The sequence below is a fragment of the Mustela putorius genome, unplaced genomic scaffold, assembly GCF_011764305.1.
Source record: "Mustela putorius furo isolate JIRA1106 unplaced genomic scaffold, ASM1176430v1.1 tig00003898_pilon_pilon_pilon, whole genome shotgun sequence".
Taxonomy (NCBI): Eukaryota; Metazoa; Chordata; class Mammalia; order Carnivora; family Mustelidae; genus Mustela; species Mustela putorius.
In genome coordinates, this window is record NW_025422047.1 from 32,017,504 (window position 1) to 32,037,582 (window position 20,079).

Here is a 20,079-nt window from a genome sequence, read left to right on the forward strand (position 1 = left end):
TGTGATCTCTGTCAAATAAATAAATAAAATCTTTTGGGAAAAAAATTAGAGCAGAAACAAATGAAATAAAGAAAGGAAAATGGTGGGCGCCTGGGTGGCTCAGTGGGTTAAGCCGCTGCCTTCAGCTCAGGTCATGATCTCAGGGTCCTGGGATCGAGTCCCGCATTGGGCTCTCTGCTCAGCAGGGAGTCTGCTTCCTTCTCTCTCTCTCTCTCTGCCTGCCTCTCTGCCTACTTGTGATCTCTCTCTGTCAAATAAATAAATAAAATCTTTAGAAAAAAAAAAAAAAGAAAGGAAAATGGAAAAGATGAAGAGCTGGTTCTTTGAAAATATAAACAAGATTAACAAACCTTCCGCTAGACTAACCACAACAAAAAAGGACCCAAATAAATATTATTATAAATGAAAAGATGTTACAACTGATACCAAAGAAATGCAAATGACCATGAGACTACAATGAACAACTATTTACCAAATAAGTGGACAACCTAAAAGAAATGCATGAGTTCCTAGAATTGTACAACGCACAAAGACTTACTTATAAAAACTCAGAAAATCGAAACAGACCAATAACATGTAGGTAGATGGAAGCAGTAATCAAAAACTTCCCAACCAAATCTCCAAAATATTAAAAACCTCATAAAACTCAACAGCAATAGGACAAATAGTCTGATTAAAAATGGGTAAAAAAAGAAAAGAAGACCTAAAAAAAAAAATGGGCAAGGACCCAAAGACATTCTCCCAAAGAGGATATTCAAATGACCGACACATACATTAAAAGATGCTCAGCATCACTAATCATTAGGGAAATTAAATTTAAAACCACAATGAAATATTACCTTATACCTGTTAGAATGGCTATTATCAAAAAGACAAGAGATAACAAGTGGTGAGGATACACAGAAAAGACAACCCTTGTTGTAAACTATTGGTGGGAATGTAAATTGATGCAGCTTTTATGGGAAACAGTATGGAGGTTCCTTAAAAAATTAAAAACAGAATGACTAGATGATCCAGCAATCCCACTTCTGGATACATACCCAAAGAAAATAAAATCACTACCCTGAAGAGGTATCTGCATCCCCATGTTCACTGCAGCATTACTTGTAATAGCCAAGGTATGAAATAACCTGTGTCCATCAAAAGATGAATGGATCAAGAAAATGTCATATACATGTACAGCTGACCCTCAAACAACAGGGGTTTGAACTGCATGGGTCTATTTATAAACAAATTTTGTTTTCAATAAATACAGTATAGTACTACACTGTGAATGTATTTTCTCTTATGATTTTTCTCAGTAACATTATTCTTACTTTAAGAATACAATATATAACACATATAACATAAAAAATATGTTAATTGACTTTATATTATCAGTAAGGCTTCTGGTCAAGAGTAGGCTATTGTTGGTTAAGTTTTTAGGAAGTCAAAAGTTATATGCAGATACTGAACTGCATGGGTATGGGGTGGAGTTGGTGCCCCTAACTCCTGTGTTGTTCCAGGGCCAACTATACAATGGAATGCAGCCGTAACAAAAGAAGGAAATTCATCCTGCCATTTGTGACAACTTGGATGAAACTTGAAGGCATTATGCTAAGTGAAATAAGTCAGAGAAAGACAAGTACTGTATGTTCTTACTTATATGTGGAATATGAAAAAGCTGAACTCAGAGAAACAGAGAACAGACTGATTTCAGGGGTGGGGGCTAGGGAAATGGGCAAAATGGGTGAAGGTGGTCAAAGGGTATCAACTTCCACCTGTGAGATAAGTTCTGGAGAGGTGAAGAATAGCATGGTAACTATAATTAACAGTACTATATCATATTTAAAGGTTGCTAAGAGAGATTTTTAAAGTTCTCATCACATGAAAAATTCTAAACGTGAGGTGATGAATGTGTTAACTAAGTTTATTGTAGTAATTCATTTTATAATATATCTATTTATAAATCATTATTTTAAACCATAAACTATCATAATGTTGTATATCAATTCTATCTCAATAAAGCTAGGGGGAAAAAACCTTTAAGGGATGATTTGGGAATATATAAATTAATTAATTTTTTAAAAAGAGCAAAAAAATCCCACTAAACTAAAATGAGAAAAGGAATATAGCAGAATTATGATATGTGTATATGTACTAATCCTATTAGCATGCATTTGAAAATCTCAATGAAAGGGAGTTTTGTAAAAGCAAAAAACACTTAAGTTGAAAAGAGCTAAAAGAAAATCCAGAGGCTAATAATGATGAAACAAACTGAAAGAATTAGAAATTTTACTAGTTATTCCAAATTTTCAAACAATATATAAAATTCATTTCATGGAGCTGGCTATAATCTTAATTCTAAACATAAGAAGAATGAGTAAAAAATTAAATAAATAGAGAATATGCTTAGAAATGGGCTATACCCTAATTCAAAAGGAAAGCCTAGTAAATTTAACACAACAGGAAATCAAACGTTATTCCAAGCATTATTTAATATTAGCAATCTAGTGATACTATGTACAATATACATCAATAGTTAAGAAAGCAAAACTGTATGAAAATTTGAATAGATGCTGAAAAAGACTCTAGTAATGGGATGTCTACTCTTACAATAACTAACACTGTAGTGCAAGTTCTAGTCAATGCAATAAAATATGAAATAAGCAAAAATAGGCATAACTTTTAGAAAAGAGATTATTTGTAAGATAATTACACTCCTAAACAGAACCAAATAGACAACTCTAAAATGTTTTTTATTTTATTTATTTTTATTTTTTTATTTTTAAAGATTTTACTTATTTATTTGACAGAGAGGGATCACAAGTAGGCAGAGAGGCAGGAAGAGAGAGGAGGAAGCAGGCTCCCTGCTGAGCAGAGAGCCCAATGCGGGACTCGATCCCAGGACCCTGAGATCATGACCTGAGCCAAAGGCAGCGGCTCAACCCACTGAGCCACCCAGGAGCCCTAAAATGTTTTTTAAAAAAAGAGAATGCACTAAAGTATTTGGATAGCAAAATATAACAGGAAAAACAATTCTATTTAGAATAGCATCATTACAATAAAATAACCCTAAAAGCAATCTCTGGGTCACAGAATAAATGAAAAACACACCATGATTATGAATGGGAAGAATGATGATAGCAAATGTACTTCTATTCTCTCCATATCAAAGTTTTATTGTAATTCAAAACCAAAATATCGGGGCAGCTGGGTGGCTCAGTGGGTTAAAGCCTCTGCTTTCGGCTCAGGTCATGATCCCAGGGTCCTGGGATCAAGCCCCGCATCAGGCTCTCTGCTCCATGAGGAGCCTGCTTACTCCTCTCTCTGCCTGCCTCTCTGCTTACCTGTGATTTCTCTCTGTCAAATAAATAAATAAAATCTTTAAAAACAAAACAAAAAAAAACCCAAAAATATCAATGCGATTTTTCTTCTGGAAAACAACAACATAATTCTAACATGTATCCAGAAGAACAAACAAGTGAAAATATCTAAATGAAAGTGAAATATAAACAAGTGAAAATATCTAAGAAAGAAGAATATGTATGAATAGGGTGAGGAAGAAGACTGCTTCTATCAGATACTAAGTTACAAAGCTAATAAATACTAACATCTGTACAAAATTGATAGACAACTCAGTAGAAATGAAAAGATAGCTCTGAAATAAACAGGTTAATATCTGATAAAGGAAACATCAAATCAATGAGAAAGGTATGAATTATTCAACAAATCAGAGAAACAGGCTATTCTCTAATACTCAAGCCAGTTCCATTTCTTATTCCATAAACTGAAATGTATTCCAGAAGAAATAAAGAATTAAATGTAAAATAATTACCATTTCTACCAACTAATTATGAATCCAGAAGGAAATACAGTAGGACATTTAAACTAATTTCAAGACAGAATTCTCTAAGCACAATAAGAAACTGAAAAAAAAAAAAAACAAAAAACAAAGAAAGAAGACTGAGAAATAAAATTACATAAAAATGAAAACCATGAGAGACTGTGGACTCTGAGGAACAAACTGAGGGTTTTGGAAGGGAGTGGGGGTGGGGGATCAGTGAGCCTGGTGATGGGTGTTAAGGAGGGCACGTATGGCAACAATGAATCTTGGAACACTGAAAAAAATAAAATTAAATTGAAAAAAAAAAGAAAAGAAAAAGCTGTATGCTAAACAATATGAAGTTGTTGAAAACTGAAAGCCGAGCAACTGGGAAAACTCCCATATTAAATACAAAAGTTAATCCTTAGATACCCACATATGTAGGAGAGCTCTTGCAATTAAGAAAAATTTCCTTTTAAATAAAAAAAAAAAAAGACACTAAGAGGGAATTTCAAAAAGATTAAAATTTCTTCCAATGAAATTTCTTACAATGAAAGATAATAACTTCACTAGTAGTAAAAAACAATAAAGAGATACCATTATCTGCCTCTCAAGCTAGGAAAGATTTAGAAAATGTGACCAATACCTTGTGTTGCTCAGGTTGAAGTTGTATTAGTGTTCTTACACAATGTTGGTAGGATTAGAAATTAGTACTTAGTGAAAAGTAATTCTGCAATATGTATGGTCTGAAATAAGCTCTTATGCTCTTATGTAATAATTCCATTTCTAGGAATTTATCCTAGGGCAAGATATTAAAAACAACTTAAAAGTCCAATAATCACAGAACTTGGCACCATAAAAAATTATTTTTGAAAAATATCAAAATGCTTACAACACGATAAAGTCCTTTTTAAAACATAACTTACTATATACATATTACTATGATTTTAGTTTTTTAAAACAAAAAAATCGTATGTATATTAAAAAAAAGACTGAAAATACATAAACAAATGTTAAGGATAGTGTTATAAATATATGACTTATTTTTCTACTGTACATTTTCTATAATAACTAGAGAAACTAAACATTTTTAAAAGATTATTCTTTTTTTTTTTTAAGATTTTATTTATTTATTTGACAGAGAGAAAGGTTACAAGTAGGCAGAGAGGCAGGCAGAGAGAGAAGGGGAAGCAAGCCCCTTGCTGAGCAGAGAGCCCAATGCAGGGCCGGATCCCTGGACCTGAGATCATGACCTGAGCCAAAAGCAGAAGCTTAACCTATTGAGCCACCCAGGTACCCCTAAAAGATTATTCTGAGAAAAGCTAAAAACCACAAAAACAAAAGAAGTGAGTAAAGACTATATTTTCTCATAAAAAAGGCATATGAAAGGGATACACTAAAGCTTGATAGGACAGTAACTGGGCACCTGGGTGGCTCAGTTGTTAAGCGTTTGCCTTTGGCTTGTGTTCCCTCTTTCACTATGTCTCTCTCTGTCAAATAAATAAATAAATAAAATCTTTAAAAAAGAAAAAAAAAAGGATCCTGAGGATAGTTTCGTTTTCTTTTGTTTAAAGAAGCACTCGATAGAGTGTGCTTACGGTAAAGGGGTAAGCAGAAATACAAAATAAAGATCTGATAACTTTTTGAAGATCCTAGAACTATAGATTGGGAAAAAAGATTTTTCCGAAACTGAAGGGAAGCAGGAAAAGATGGCTCAATATAGAAATTTTAAAGAAAGGATATTTTAAGGAGAAGTTGTTTGAAGTAGGAAAGGAATGAATAATCTTGTTTACTTTGCATTCCTATAGAATAGTGCTGGCAAGGTAGTTTGTTTCAAATGAGTCCCCCAACTGGCAGAATCACTGGATTTAATTGATGAGAGGTATGACTAATGTTGCGTTGAAATGTGAATGGGTGGTGGAAGAAAGGTTAGGAACTATTGTTCTACCAGACTGTCTTTCATATAGGAGGCCAAACATTTGGATTGAATCCTTAGTGAGGTTAGAGCAGAGATGATCTTTTGACTATAATGAAGGGCTTAAAGAACAAAAAAGCGGTTTATAAAAATTACTCTGAGAAACAAAAAAAGAAGTGAACAAGGGATAAGAAATTAGCAAACAGTAGAGAAGGTATTGCTGAAGTAAAAAAGCACGAATCTATTGTAGCTCTCTATATCACACTGGTTTGATCATTTTCTCTGGTAATATACTGCTGCCTAGGAGTAGAAAAAGTAGATTTTTTTATAGTATTTTTTTTAAGGATTATTTATTTATTTATTTGACAGACAGAGATCACAAGCAGGCAGGCAGACAGGGGGAAGCAGGCTCCCTGCTGAGCAGAGAGCCCAATGTGGGTCTTGATCCCAGGACCCCAGGAACATGACCTGAGCTAAAGGCAGAAGCTTTAACCCACTGAGCCACCCAGGTGACCAAGAAGGTAGATGTTAAGAATGATTTGGGTCAGGGGTGTCTGTGTGGCTCAGTTGGTTAAGTGAGAGACTCTTGGTTTTGGCGCAGGTCATGATCTCAGGGTCCCGAGATCCAGCCCTGAATCAGGCTCCATGCTCAGTGGGGAGTCTGCTTGGGATTCTCTCCCTCTGTTCCTCACCTCCCAACTCAAACGTGCATGAGCTCTTTAATAAAATAAATAAAATCTGAAGAAAAAAAATGATTCTGATGAGAGAATTGATTATAGTCACACATATATAAACGTTAAGTGGAAGAACAGTTTTGAAGATGCCAGAAATGGCATTTTTATAGTTGAAAATGTGTGAGTCTGCTAACAGGACAAGTGAAATCAGAGGTGGGTGGCAAACTAACTGTAGGAATAGAAAAAGCAAAAAACTGGAAAGAGGAAAGTATAAAAACACCAACTGACTAAGATGTGAGGGAGTGAGAAATGGACATTAAGTAGGTTGTGGATCTGAGATCTCAGAAATGCAGGCATTCAAAATATTGCTTTATCAATGTGCTTCTAGTTAATATTTTGTAGTTTCTACTACTGGTTTCCCAGAAGTCTTGTTCATATACTATACATGAAGAACCTAGATATCCTTAAAATAATGATATAAAAAGATATAACACATCAAAACCCACATGTAAATAGGTACATATCCAAGAGCTTGATGAGAAATCAGATTTATAGCAATTTAATAACCTATATCCATGTTCTTTGCTCCATTAATACTTTCTGTATGGACTAGCTTATATTTACCAGTCATTTCACTTGAGACCTCTGAAACTAATCAAAAAGGGCATAGCTGGAATGTCTAACTATGGGGAAACTAAAGGACGTTTTTAGAAGTTCAATTAGATTTCTGCCATTGAAAGAATTCTGAAATGCATAAAATGGTATAAACTATTCAAAGATACCAAACATTTTAATGTAGCCCTGCATTTTTTTCATAAAGTTTATTATTTAAAGTAAATCAAATGTAGTTTCTGTTCAGAAAGTCAACAATGCAGTATTATTCACACATAAGTAGAAATAGTTGACAGTTGCTAGTTATAAATCTGAACTTACCACTGTCTTGAATCCAAGTTTCTAAGTTCTCTAAGTAGTTTCTCATTTTTCTTCAGGAGATGAAAGCTCCTCCTAAATAGAGAGATTTATAAACATTTTCATCACCTTTGCAGTGAATGACATGACAGTCCCAGAAATACTTTCCACTCTACTCATGCAACTTTTAAACACTTTTCTTGCCTCTAACATACTTCTAAAACAAAGGCGAATAGACCCAAAAAGAAATGTAAATAGAAAGTGTCACTATTTCTACTGCGGCCCTCATAGATTTCTGTTAGTGGATCATTATCTATTAATCATTTCAATTTTTCCTTGCAGATGCTGTGAGCTTCTGAAACTCATATCCAGAAAAGTGGATAAAAGCTTATAGGTTCCTTTTCAAAAGTTTCCTAAAAATATATTAAAAAGTTGTTCCTAATGAAAAATATCATTAAGTAAGGATATGTAATCCATCTGGATTACATATGTGCTCTTAAAGGTATTTTTTACACTATGAAGCAATGTAGATATGTTGGCAAATACATTCTATATACACTAAATACATACAAATTATATTCATGAAATCAATGCTTGCTGTGGTAAAATATAGCTTCCCACCTTTAATTTTTCTTGAGACAATATATGGATCATCGTATAGCAAAAGAGAGTAGAATGCACTAACATGAGTGGCAATTACCTACATTTGGACATACCATAAGGCAAACTATATTCCTGACATGTCTTCCCCATAAAGCAGAGAATACTCCCTTCTAATAAATGGAAGGATTTAAATTAAGTAAGATTATAAACACTAGTCAAGGAAGTAGAACTCCCTTTTGGTGCTTCACCTGAATTTAATTAAGATTTATTTGTCCAGTGATAACTGAGTTCCCTTCCTACTACAAATTGAACAAGAACAATACATTAAATAATGCTGTGTCTTTCACATCCGTACAGCTTTTAATGTCACAGAAATTTAAAAGATAAATGTTTAATGATACTTTACACTAGTGTACAATTTAATATTTTATGTGTATTATCTAAGTTAACTCTCATCATTATGTGAGGTGCGAGTTACTTCCTTAACTTATAGCCTGAAGCTTAAAGGTTAAATGACTCGAACCTAGTTCTTCCGATTTAAATCTAATGCCTTTTCATTTAACTCTTACCCGACTTACATGAATACTTTGTGTTAACTGCAAGCTTTCAGAGAGGTTTTTTGCAACATATGTAAGAAAACAAAATTTTAAAAAATGAAATAAGGATTCTTGATTTGATGAAAATCTTGAGTTAACTTCTCTGATACCAACAAGAAAAGATCACATTACTGTTTGTCTAAAAAACCCACAAGGCTTATGTGACATATTTGGGCTCTGCCCCAGTTCCTGACACAGAGCTCCTAAAACTCTTGTAATTTCTTGAGCGATGAAGGTGACAGGAACATCTTACACAGAGTTCCTAAATCCCTTGCAATTTCCCTGGTAATAGGAGAATGTTTTGTTCTGATGAGGGGATGCTTGGTTGGCTCCTGAATAACTTCAGGATGGGGCTTGGTCATTCAAAAGCACAAACCATGATTAGAAGCTTGGAACTTCCAGCCACCCCTATGGGGAGGGAAGACTGGACAGAGATTGAGTTAATAATTAATCATGCCTACGTGAAGAGGCCTCCATAATAATCTCTGAACTATGAGGTCCAGAGAGCTTCCTGGTTAGTCAACTCAATTCAGTGTTTTCAGCAGCATCTAACTCCACAGGAACAGAAGCTCTTACACTTGGGAACCTTCATCCTGTGTACCTCTTTGTCTGTCTGTTCATCTCTATCTTTTAACTACCTTTTATAATAAACTGCTAAATGAAAATAAATGTTTTATGAGCTATTATAGCTAATTATCAAAACTGAGGAGGTAGTTATCTGATTTATAGCTAGTTGGTCGGAAATAAGGACTTTCATATTTCCGACCATATCTGAAGTGGGGGGCCATCTTGTGGATCTGAGCCCTTATTCTTTTTGTACTAACTGCAGTTAGTGCTGGGACTGCCTGCTATGGAAAACTCACACATGTAGTGTCAGAAGTGTGATAAGAAAAAAACAATTTTTTCTATTACCTTATGTGAAGGTTGGGAAAATAAGATTCTTTTCAATTATATGAGCTGTAATTTCTAAGTCACAAAGTTCTGCTAGTTATTATGAAAATGTTAATAGTTAAATTATTGAGTTATCTTTTTATTCCCTTAAATCCTGATAGAACTCAGTGGTCTCAAGCAAACAAACAAACAAGAAGAAATATCTGTCCAAAAGACAAAGAACAAACTGGTAGATAAAATCTGGTGAGGAAAAGAAGAGAAACTAAAATGCTTGATCAAAAGATGAATAAGACTAATGTTAAAAAACATTCTCTTTTATTCTTACCTTTTGTCCCAGGAATTCATTCCCAATATACTGAGAAGCAATCTGCAATAATAAAATGCTGACTGAGGCTTTTGAGGTGTTGGTTCATCTTGCTCCACAGCTTTCATGTTTAAGTCATTGAAGTGTTTCTCAACAAATTCTTTTTCCTCTGTATGCTGCTTAAGGATAGCATTAATAACATCATTTTCCTGCTTTTCAGAAATGCACACAGGTTGTGGAGCAGGGATATTAAGTGATATTCCAGTTCTCTGTAAGCATTCCGGACTAGTTATACCTAAATACTGCAAGAGCTCGTCAAGAACATCTTCTTCATCTCTTATGGTATCCCAAGTTGGTACAGTTTCTCTAAATCCTCTTTTAAACTGGAGGGAAATCCCATCATTTACTGTTATATCTTCTAAGCATTCATTAGATGTAGGAGGCTCTTCTGGCTTCTCTTGACGAGACAATGAAAGTATGAATGATGTAGGCTCCGACAAACCACTCACAGGAGGTGGTCCATACAGGATGGCAGAATCCCATGAATATTTTCCGGAGAGATCACGTACTATGATTCTGACATTTGAATTGGCTGATGCAAGGCCAGCAGATAAACCTCCTCCGGGTATACTCTCTTCTGATCTGATCTGGATGCAGGACACTAAAGTTGTATTGTTCAACACAAAAAACTGGATATTTGGACTCTCAAAGAGCTCAGGAGAAAGTTCAGTACTTTCACTGTAATGATTGTCATGATTTTCACACACCTGACTTGTTAACATAGCAGGACCACCACTCATTGGGTAATGGCCCAAATGATTTACCAGATGTGTAATAACAGTACGAGCAGCAATAGAGATTAATCCTTGTTGCATTTGAGTTTTCACTAGAAATAAGAAATGTAAGTGAGTGGAAATACTGCTGCTTCCTAGGAAGTTATGTTAACAATGAAATTATTAGACAACAAATGGAGACTTCCTCAAATTATCAAAATCACTTTAAAATATAACAGTAAACATGAATATTTCCAATTTAGATTCTGTACTACAGGAATAAGGGCAAAGAAAACTCTCTTTGATGATGTTTTGTTACTTTTATATAGAAAAAAAACCTTTTTCAAAGTTTTGCTAATGGATTCATAATTTAAGCTTAAGCCTTTATATGTAAATCATATTTTAAAGAAGGATCACAAGTATTCTAAATCACCTGAAATCACTTAGTTCACACATTATAAAGCTGGTGAAATCCAAGTAAGTTTCTTATCTCATGAGTAAATTCAGAGAGACAGCATGCTTTAAATGTCATTTAATTATGGTGTTTATCAATGATATAAAAGTTTCAGAGAAAAGTAATCCTTCACTAAAATTTAGGAATCAACCAACTTAAACAGTGATTTGGTATAGCCAATATATGCCACAAAAACTTTATTTTAAGGGAAAACAAATTTTATGGGCCTACTTATGTACATATTTTTATAAGTAAGATATTCTTCTGGGTCATTGTGGCCTAGTCTTACCAGTTAGTTGTATGTAAGAAGTATTTTTCTTTCCTTCCTTAAGCACATTAGGGAAAGCAAATAGATAAGGAGCATATCCACATGAGTAACTTAAAAAAAAAAAAAATCATACCAAAGAGTAAAAAAAAGAAAACCCAAAGAATATAGTACTCAGGGGCCTGAAATGTCAGGACCTCAAGGAGGGGGAAAAGGAAGATGTCAGGCAGAAAACACACAGAGAGAATAAAGGGAGGAAGGAAGACATGGAGATAGACAAAAACTTGTCAAAGCCCACTAGCCAAAGATTGCCAGTGTGATCCTAAGTAGGGTTATGTGGAAGCCAGTTCTGAAATAAGTGGTGTCAGGAAGTGGGGACAGTTTGGTGATGATTATCTTCATATTTTACATCTAGGTGGCTAGGGAAGAGCTGTCATTGGTAAGGAAGTACTCATTGTTCATGTTAGGATGTTTAGTTGTACACACAACTAACAACTGTGTGTGCGTGTGTGTTCACTGCGCCCTTGTCTTATGTAATTATAGACATCATTACAGAATGATTATGTCTCCATATTGTTCTACCATAGTATTAGAGTGATCTTATCTGAGTACTATTTATATTCTAAAGAATTTTTATCATTTGGGAAAATTATGGCCTACCTGCTGTAATAAATATAGATTTGAGAGCATCCTGATGATCAAAGCATTATTTACATATAACAAATTCCTTAGTTTTAAGTGTACTTTGTGATGTATTTTGGTAACTGTACAGAACTGTGTAACCATCAACATAATATATAGTAAAATTCCATAGAAAAAGAATACATTTTATTTTATGTAAATTATATCTCAATAAACCCTATTTTAAAAGTTTGTAAGGACAGGGGCGCCTGGGTGGCTCAATTGGTTGAATGGCTGCTTTCAGCTTGGGTCATGATCCCAGGGTTCTGGGATCAAGCCTCGAGTCAGGCTCCCTGCTCAGTGTGGGGGAGCCTGCTTCTCCTTCTCCCCCACTTGTGTTCTCTTGCTCTCTCTCAAATAAATAAACAAATTCTTTTTTAAAAAAGTTTATAAGGACATTAGCTTGTGCACTGCTTGTATAATACTTAAAAAGAAGCAAGAGAAAAGAATAGTGCTATATTTTAAGGCCACAGTCCCCAAGATTCAGAACCAACACTTGGCGACAGGCAGAGATCAGCTAGAAACCAGCAGCTGTGTCATTAAAAGCAAAAACATCCTCTTCCATCATTCCAACTCTAAAAAAACCAGTTTTCTCTGGGCTTTGATTTTGAAATGTTAAGAGTACCAAAATTTTAATTTTCTTCCATTATCAATTAAGTTTTGTGACTACATACATACATATGTATTTTTTTCCAGTTTACTTAAATTCCAATTATACTGAGTTGTTTTTCAATTATAAATATGGCTAGTTTTAAAAATCAGCTATTCGGGCGCCTGGGTGGCTCAGTGGGTTAAGCCGCTGCCTTCGGCTCAGGTCATGATCTCAGGGTCCTGGGATCGAGTCCCGCATCCGGCTCTCTGCTCAGCAGGGAGCCTGCTTCCGTCTCTCTCTCTCTGCCTGCCTCTCCGACTACTTGTGATTTCTCTCTGTCAAATAAATTAAAAAAAAAAAAATCTTTAAAAAAATAAAAAAATAAAAATCAGCTATTCAACACTAGATAACACTAAATGATTAACCTTAATTCAATCCTACATTTTTAAGACCATATGCAAGCCAAGTAAAAAGATATGTCACTGGATGATGAGAAACAGAGGGGTGGCTTGAATCTAGTGTCTGCTTTCTCTTCCCTCATTATAACTTAGAATTTAATGAATGTTCACACTGTTAGGGGCCTTACAGACAATCTAGCCAATATCTGTCATTTTGAACATGAGGACAAGTGAGTACAAGAGTTAAGGGATTTTTTTTGCCATAGAAGAACAAGCCTGGTCTTTTGCTTCCCAGTTCAGGGCTATTTCCATCTTTACCATAACTCTAATTTTCATATTTTTCTCTTTTGTTAAAATGCCTCTTTCTTTTGGCAAATCGCTGTAACATCTGGAAACAATGAATTCAAAATTTATTTTTTCTTTGTATAGTAAATTCAAAATAGTATTATTTAGTATAAATTACTATATAAAAGGGTCAGATCGATTTAAAACCTCATTTAAATAAGACTAAGTCACATTTTTAATGGTAATAAAAATCATAATTAAAGACATTAAAATTCTGTTCTTTTTTTTTCCTTCTTCTTTCCTTTTGAGTGGTGAAGTTAAATAGCTGATTTGTTCTAAGCAGTCAAATCTTTTTTGCAGAGCATTTCCGAAGAACTGAAAGAATGTAATTTAATAGAAGCAGATCACAAAAGAGACAAATTCCTGACTTCATCTCTGGCTTGAGCTATGATCATGGACAAATCACACAACACAACACCTTAAACCCCACTTTTCTCTGAGAATAATACAGATTTTTTTATAAAGATGAATTAACAACTCATATACAAAATTGGACATAACAGAAGGAATATAAACCATTCAATTTTGAGAGCATTGTAAGTAACACAGATTTTATGAGTTCCTTTTTCAAATTTACTTATAAATAAACTGCAAGAACAAGCCCAGCTCTTTCCCTAAAACAAACCTCTAAGCCCAGGTATCTGTCCATCCTATACATCTTCTTCTCAAAGGAAGCAATGGTGGGAATGCAGCTCAAATGAGCCTGTTCACAAATCTCATAATTATTAACACTGAGAATACTTAAAAAATACATTTACATTTTAAATGTAGGTAAAAGCATTTTCTTTCCTAAGCTGCTTCTCTAGATTCAGGAACTATATAAATATGAGAGGATAAAAATATCTCAACTGGCAATTTTATTTAGATTTTTTTTTAGTTATAAAAACTATAGAACATACGTATCTCTCTCCTACATATCTATTTAGATATAAAAAAATGAAATTCTCTAATTTAGATATTCAAAATGAAATCCCAAATAACTAGCCTTGTGAGAAAATGCAACATGAAGATATCGATGCTTCTAGGCTTTGTGTAACTAGCACTCATTTAAATAAGGCTATTCAGGGTTGTCTTTTCAGATTGTCAGATTAAACAAACCCTACAGCATTTGCAGCAAACCCATAATTACAGATTATTATGGCATACAAAAGCAGCAAGACCTAAAAAGCTGCTGCAATTCATTGCACTGTAATAGAACATGCAGAGGAAGTTAATTTTGGCAAATGCTTTAAATATTAGCTTTGCATAATATGTATAGGTGAAGCTATAATTAAGATAGAATGAATCCTTTGGAGCCTCCTTTCACTCTGACCCTGCAAATGATGACTTCTTGCTAATAAGACTACTGCCATTTGACAAAGAGCCAACTTTACTACCTTGCTTTATTATTAAGTAAATTTAATAATTACAGCTACTCCTGCCAATAGTTCTCAATTCAGACTTGTCCAATCCAATACTGAGCTTATTAGGGACACTCCATGTTTAGAAATTTTTGGCCAAAAAAGTACTTGAAGATGATGAAGAATGCCTTAAACAAGGGCACAGTGATTAGTCACTTTGCCACATTAAAAAAACACAACACAGCATGCAGTCACAACAAACCACAGAATCACCTGCTGTTGGCTTACAGCTGTTCCTAAAAGGTTCCCCGTTTATCTTGACTTTTTTATCTTTAAGAAAGCCCAAAGGGTACAACTTAATACATTTAGATAATAATACTCCAGAGAGTATTTGGTATCAGTATAAAGTTCATCTATTTAAATCTTTACTTTTGTATCTTCTCTAGTGACTATTAATGGTATACTGAATTTTGTCTGAAATATATTAAAACCTCTCTTTACATAAGTAAATTATTTATTTCACTGTTTAACAAGTACATTATAATGCCTTGAATCAAAGTTTATCATTTTACCCTAGTTCATATAACTTTGTTTCTAAGTAAAATAAACACTCCCGTTTTATTATACCACAACTAAAGAAATGATATGTAAAGTTGCTTATACATCAATTATGGTCTAAAGTTTAAATCTTACATTCCTATTTCACTTGGATACAGCTGACCGTTGGACAATATGCAGGTTAGGATTGCTGACCGCCCCCCATGCAACTGAAAATCCATGTTTAACTTTTGACTTCCCAAAACTTAACTATCAACAGCCTACTGTTGACAGGAAGCCTTACGAATAGCATAGCAGGTGATTAACACATATTTTGAATGTTATATATATTAATTACTGTATTCTTACAATGAAGTAAACTAGAGAAAAGAAAATCATAAGGAAGAGAAAATATATTTATAATAAAAAAACAAAAAAAGAAAACCCCTGTTGGTCAGATCAACTGCATTTGTGTTTTGGACAAACTCTTAGCAACCTGTCATCAATACCAAACCCTAGCCCTATTTCTTTGATGTGTAACTTTCCTACCTTCACTTGCATTCTACATCATTAATCCATTATCATGGCCATATCTTAGGTGTCTTAATCATTTATAACGATTCTACCTTTAAAAACCAAACTCCTCCTTAACAGCTTACTCTTTGACCATAATCTCCCAATCTAGTGATTTTTCCCATTCTGTTTTGTAGAGCCCTTAGAGAAGAAGGCTCTTGGAGATGGACAGAAGAGAAGTCAGTAGGATCCCAAGCTTCCACCCTGCTGCAGCTCTGCTTTTAGAAGTTTTACAAACTGAGCTTCCTTGTGAAATTTATTTGAAGGAGTTCTACTGTTTAAAAACTCATTGTCTTTTTTTAAAAAGATTATTTATTTATTTATTTGACAGACAGAGATCACAAGTAGGCAGAGAGGCAGGCGGTGGGGGAGGGGGGGGTGAAGCAGGTTCCCTGCTGAGCAGAGAGCCCAATTTGGGGCTCAATCCCAGGACCCTGAGATCATGACCTGAGCTGAAGACAGAGGCTTAACCCATGGAGCCACGCAGGCACTCCTAAAAACTCATTTTAAAACCACTTTCTTAACATACTGATGCTCTCCGTGATTATCAACCTTGGCTACAAATTAATCACCTGGCAAAGCTTTAAAAACTTCTAGCTATCCCTAATCAAGATATCAAAATCTCTATGATGGGAACAGAGCAGCAGTAATTTAATGTGTGACGGAGGCTGAGAATCACTGTTTTTGTTCATTTATTTGCCTGTTTTGTTTTGAGGGAGGGAAAGAGTGTGAGAGATGGAGAGAGAGCACAGAGGGAGAGGGAGAAGCAGACTCCCCACTGAGAAGGGAGGCTGATGGGGGGCTCGACCCCAGGACCCTGAGATTATGATCTGAGCTGAAGGCAGTCAGTTAACTGACTGAGCAACCCAGGTGTCCCTTGAGAATCACTGTTCTAGCATTTATTACCACCATCTACTTTATGATTCATTGGAATCCTAATCATTCATTCCATTTTCTCCTAAGGTATTAGCCATTTCCAAGCATCAGTTCAATCCTCACTAAGCCTAGATTCCATGGCTAAATCATGTACCAATATTCTGAAAGCCATAGTTCTCGTGTTTTTCCACCACGTCCACCCTACCGAATGCTGACTGGTACAACCAAAACTTTGTAGTTTTCATTTTCTGTTGGACTCTCAGTAACTTCTGACAATTCCTTTAATTTACTTCCATTTTTTCTTCTTTCTAGGTCAGAATAAGGACTAATATTAGCACCTATACTTTCTAGCTCAATCTTACGGAACTTCACCCTACTAATGATCCCCTTCCCACCTTCCTTCTCAGCTTATACTTAAAGTTCAACTCTCTTCATCCTTAGAATTCCCTTATCCTTGAATCATCCTTTAGCTCACCACTATCTTATCACTTTTCTTTACTACACAGTCAAGCTTCTTTAAAGAGTACTTTTGATAAATGGCTCTATTTCTTTAACCTAATCCTTGTTCCTCAATCCACAGCCATCCACTTCTCCCTCCACTTCTCTGCTTAAATTAAAGCAGACATATTTTTCAGCCTTTCCATATCTGACCTATCAACCTATCACTTAATACCAGTCCCCAGTCTTTTAAATATCTTTTTCGTGTCTTTATTTCTGAGAAGTTACTCTCTCCCAGTTTTCTTTTCTTTCCGACTCTTCTCAGAACACACACAAACACAAGCGCGTGCACACACACACACACACACACACACTCCTAACAAAGACCTTTCTGCTATATTCGAAATCTGCATATACCAGAGACTGCCTCCTACTGGTCTTCATATGAATAACCAACAGGAATGCCAAACTTAACGATTTCCAACACTGCCCTCCTCATTTTTCCTCTCAAACCTCTAACCTTTCTCATATTCTTGGTCTATTTTGGGGGAAATCTAACCAATTTAAGCCTTGAGCAGTTCTTGTTTGGCCTATTGCAATAGCCTCATGATTGATCTCTCTGCTCCTGGGTTAACTTCCCTAAAACCAACCCAACATACCAGAGATTAGCAAACTCTTTCTGTAAGGGGACAGACAGTAAAAATTTTCAGTTTTACAGACTACATCATCTCCTTTGCAACTATACAACACTACTGCTGTTGCACAAACGCAGCCATCATGAATAGTATGGATGTAAATAAAGCTTTATTTACAGAAACAGGTGGCAGACATGGGCCATAATCTTCTAACTCCTATAAAATACTGTTTTCAAACTGCTCTTAATACTAAATTTATCATGTATATAACGTTCTTAAAACCCTTCAATAATTGCTGGGTTCCTCTGGGTTACTTCCATATCATAAATGTACTTTTACTCTTATACTCATATTTAGACATTATTTATTTACATCTTTCCCTTATATCAGAAAGTAAACTCTCTGAATGTAGAAACAATGATGCTTAAAAAAAAAATGTTACCGAGTTCACTACCTATCAAGAACTGTGCAGAGGGCTTCATATAAACTATCTTATTCAGTACTCAAAACAACCATGAGGGAATGAATATTATCCTCATTTTACAAATAAGGGAACAGAGCCACTCAGCTAGTAAATGGAGAGTCAAAATTCAGTACCACATCTGTTAAGCTCAAAAGCTAAATATATTATTCCATTATATAAATTCTATGATATATAAAATAAAATATCAACAAGAACTTATCAGAATAACTTAACTAGAAGTATAAATGAAATGTCATCACATATAATCTTGGTCACTGTTTCTGAAGTTATTTCTTAAAATAAAAATGAACTTTGCTATAATACACATGATGAGGTAAACAACTACAAAGTAAGATATATTCGTCTCTCCAAGAAATAATATGGTCCTGAAGTGAATTCATTTTACCTTCTGTCACTGGTTGAAGTTTAGAAGAGCGTTCTGAATCCGGAGAGTGCAGAGGTTCAGGCTCTTTTAGGCTTTCCAAATGCATAAAAGGATCATAATCTATAGATGCCAAATCAGAGAGGCTCATTGGAAAATATCTTGGATTGCTAAAACATTGAGCTCCATAAACACACCCATGTAATACCTGGAGGTATGAGGGAAAACATAGTTTTCCTTTTCAGTAAAGAAAAATAAAATAAAAGGAAAAAAAATGTCAACTGGTAATATAAGAGCTTGACAAAACTTCAAATATTTTAAAACTCAGTTCTTCAAACAAGGTAAAATTTAATACTTCTTAAAATGAAGAATGAATGAAATTTAACTGATGATTTTCACATTCAACAAAAATTTGACTCCTTTCAAATATCTGCAGTAAAACAACTGTCTCTTGCATGAAGAATTTTAATTATCCTTAGGTACTGTAAGATACATCTATATTCTCAGAAAACGCTTAGCTCTAAAAAAATAAAAAAGTAATACTAAGAAATGTGATTTCTTTCGGTTTTAAAAACTGTTGGTTACCAAGTAAACAATATAGCAAACAAGTTGACCTTATAAATGCAATTGAGGACAGATTTTTCTATTTTATCATTTTCTGCTCCTGTAGCATGGACTGGTTGGAGCAGTGTCTTCAGAGGTAAGGCCATGATCCAGTCCAGAAGGCACAGAAGTAAGGACACCACCAACTGTAACAACAACAAAAAATGGTAATTATCATTGTAAATTCATAAAATAAGACCTTAATATTCTCAACAGAAATTCACTAACTTATTTTTTGTCTTCCAAAGTTTATTTCAGGAACTATGAACCCTAATTCTAACCATGAATATTTACTTAGATCGAATGGATTCTAAAATATATATGAGTATTATTGTGTTTCTTCCTTATATTTTAGAGCCATCACAATGAAACCTTAAACATAATAAAAACAGAACTGCCAAAATTACTTGGGAAATTACTATAAAAACACTGAGCTTAAATGAAGACATCGATTAGTAGACTATTTAAAACTGTTCAAAGAATGGAATTCAAATGAAAGGTTTGAGGTCATATATATTACAATCACTTCCACATTCCTTTTAAAGAACAAAAAGAACGAATTAAAACATCACAAAACTGGTATCCTCAGTATGACCAGAAAACAGAACATCTAAACTTCAAATTATCTGTAAGTATAAAGTACACAGCAAATCCCACAAGCTTTCTCCCATTCTCCCACTACAAACTTCCATGAAGAGCAAGGGGAGTTTGGGAAAAACTGTAAAAGAGAGAAAAGAACTGAGTACAAACCTAAAAACCAAGCTAGAAAGAAAAAAGTCGCCCTAAGTGTGAGAATACTGAAAAAAAATATATTGGTAGATCGATATTGAGTGGTTAAAAAAAGGACTTAAAAATACACACACAGGGGGGCACCTGGGTGGCTGGGTGGGTTAAGCCGCTGCCTTCGGCTCAGGTCATGATCTCGGGGTCCTGGGATCGAGTCCCACATCGGGCTCCCTGCTCAGCAGGGAGCCTGCTTCCCTGCCTCTCTGTCTACTGTGATCTCTGTCAAATAAATAAATAAAAT

General features: G+C 34.7%; 1 protein-coding gene across 14 annotated transcripts in view; it reads right to left on the reverse strand.

The window, feature by feature from the left end:
- RALGAPA1 (Ral GTPase activating protein catalytic subunit alpha 1) overlaps positions 1-20,079 on the reverse strand; it is a 252,447-nt gene that overhangs the window by 81,934 nt on the left and 150,434 nt on the right. For all 14 annotated transcript variants that reach the window (XR_006602909.1, XM_045067877.1, XM_045067876.1 and 11 more), the window contains 4 exons: positions 19,064-19,198; positions 18,474-18,657; positions 9,719-10,583; positions 7,328-7,399 (listed from right to left, as the gene is read on the reverse strand). Coding sequence is in view for 13 of the 14 variants with exons in the window: in XM_045067877.1 (XP_044923812.1) it covers positions 7,328-7,399; positions 9,719-10,583; positions 18,474-18,657; positions 19,064-19,198 (1,256 nt within the window). In the remaining variant the exon portion in view is untranslated. The remainder of the gene's footprint in view (positions 1-7,327; positions 7,400-9,718; positions 10,584-18,473; positions 18,658-19,063; positions 19,199-20,079) is intronic.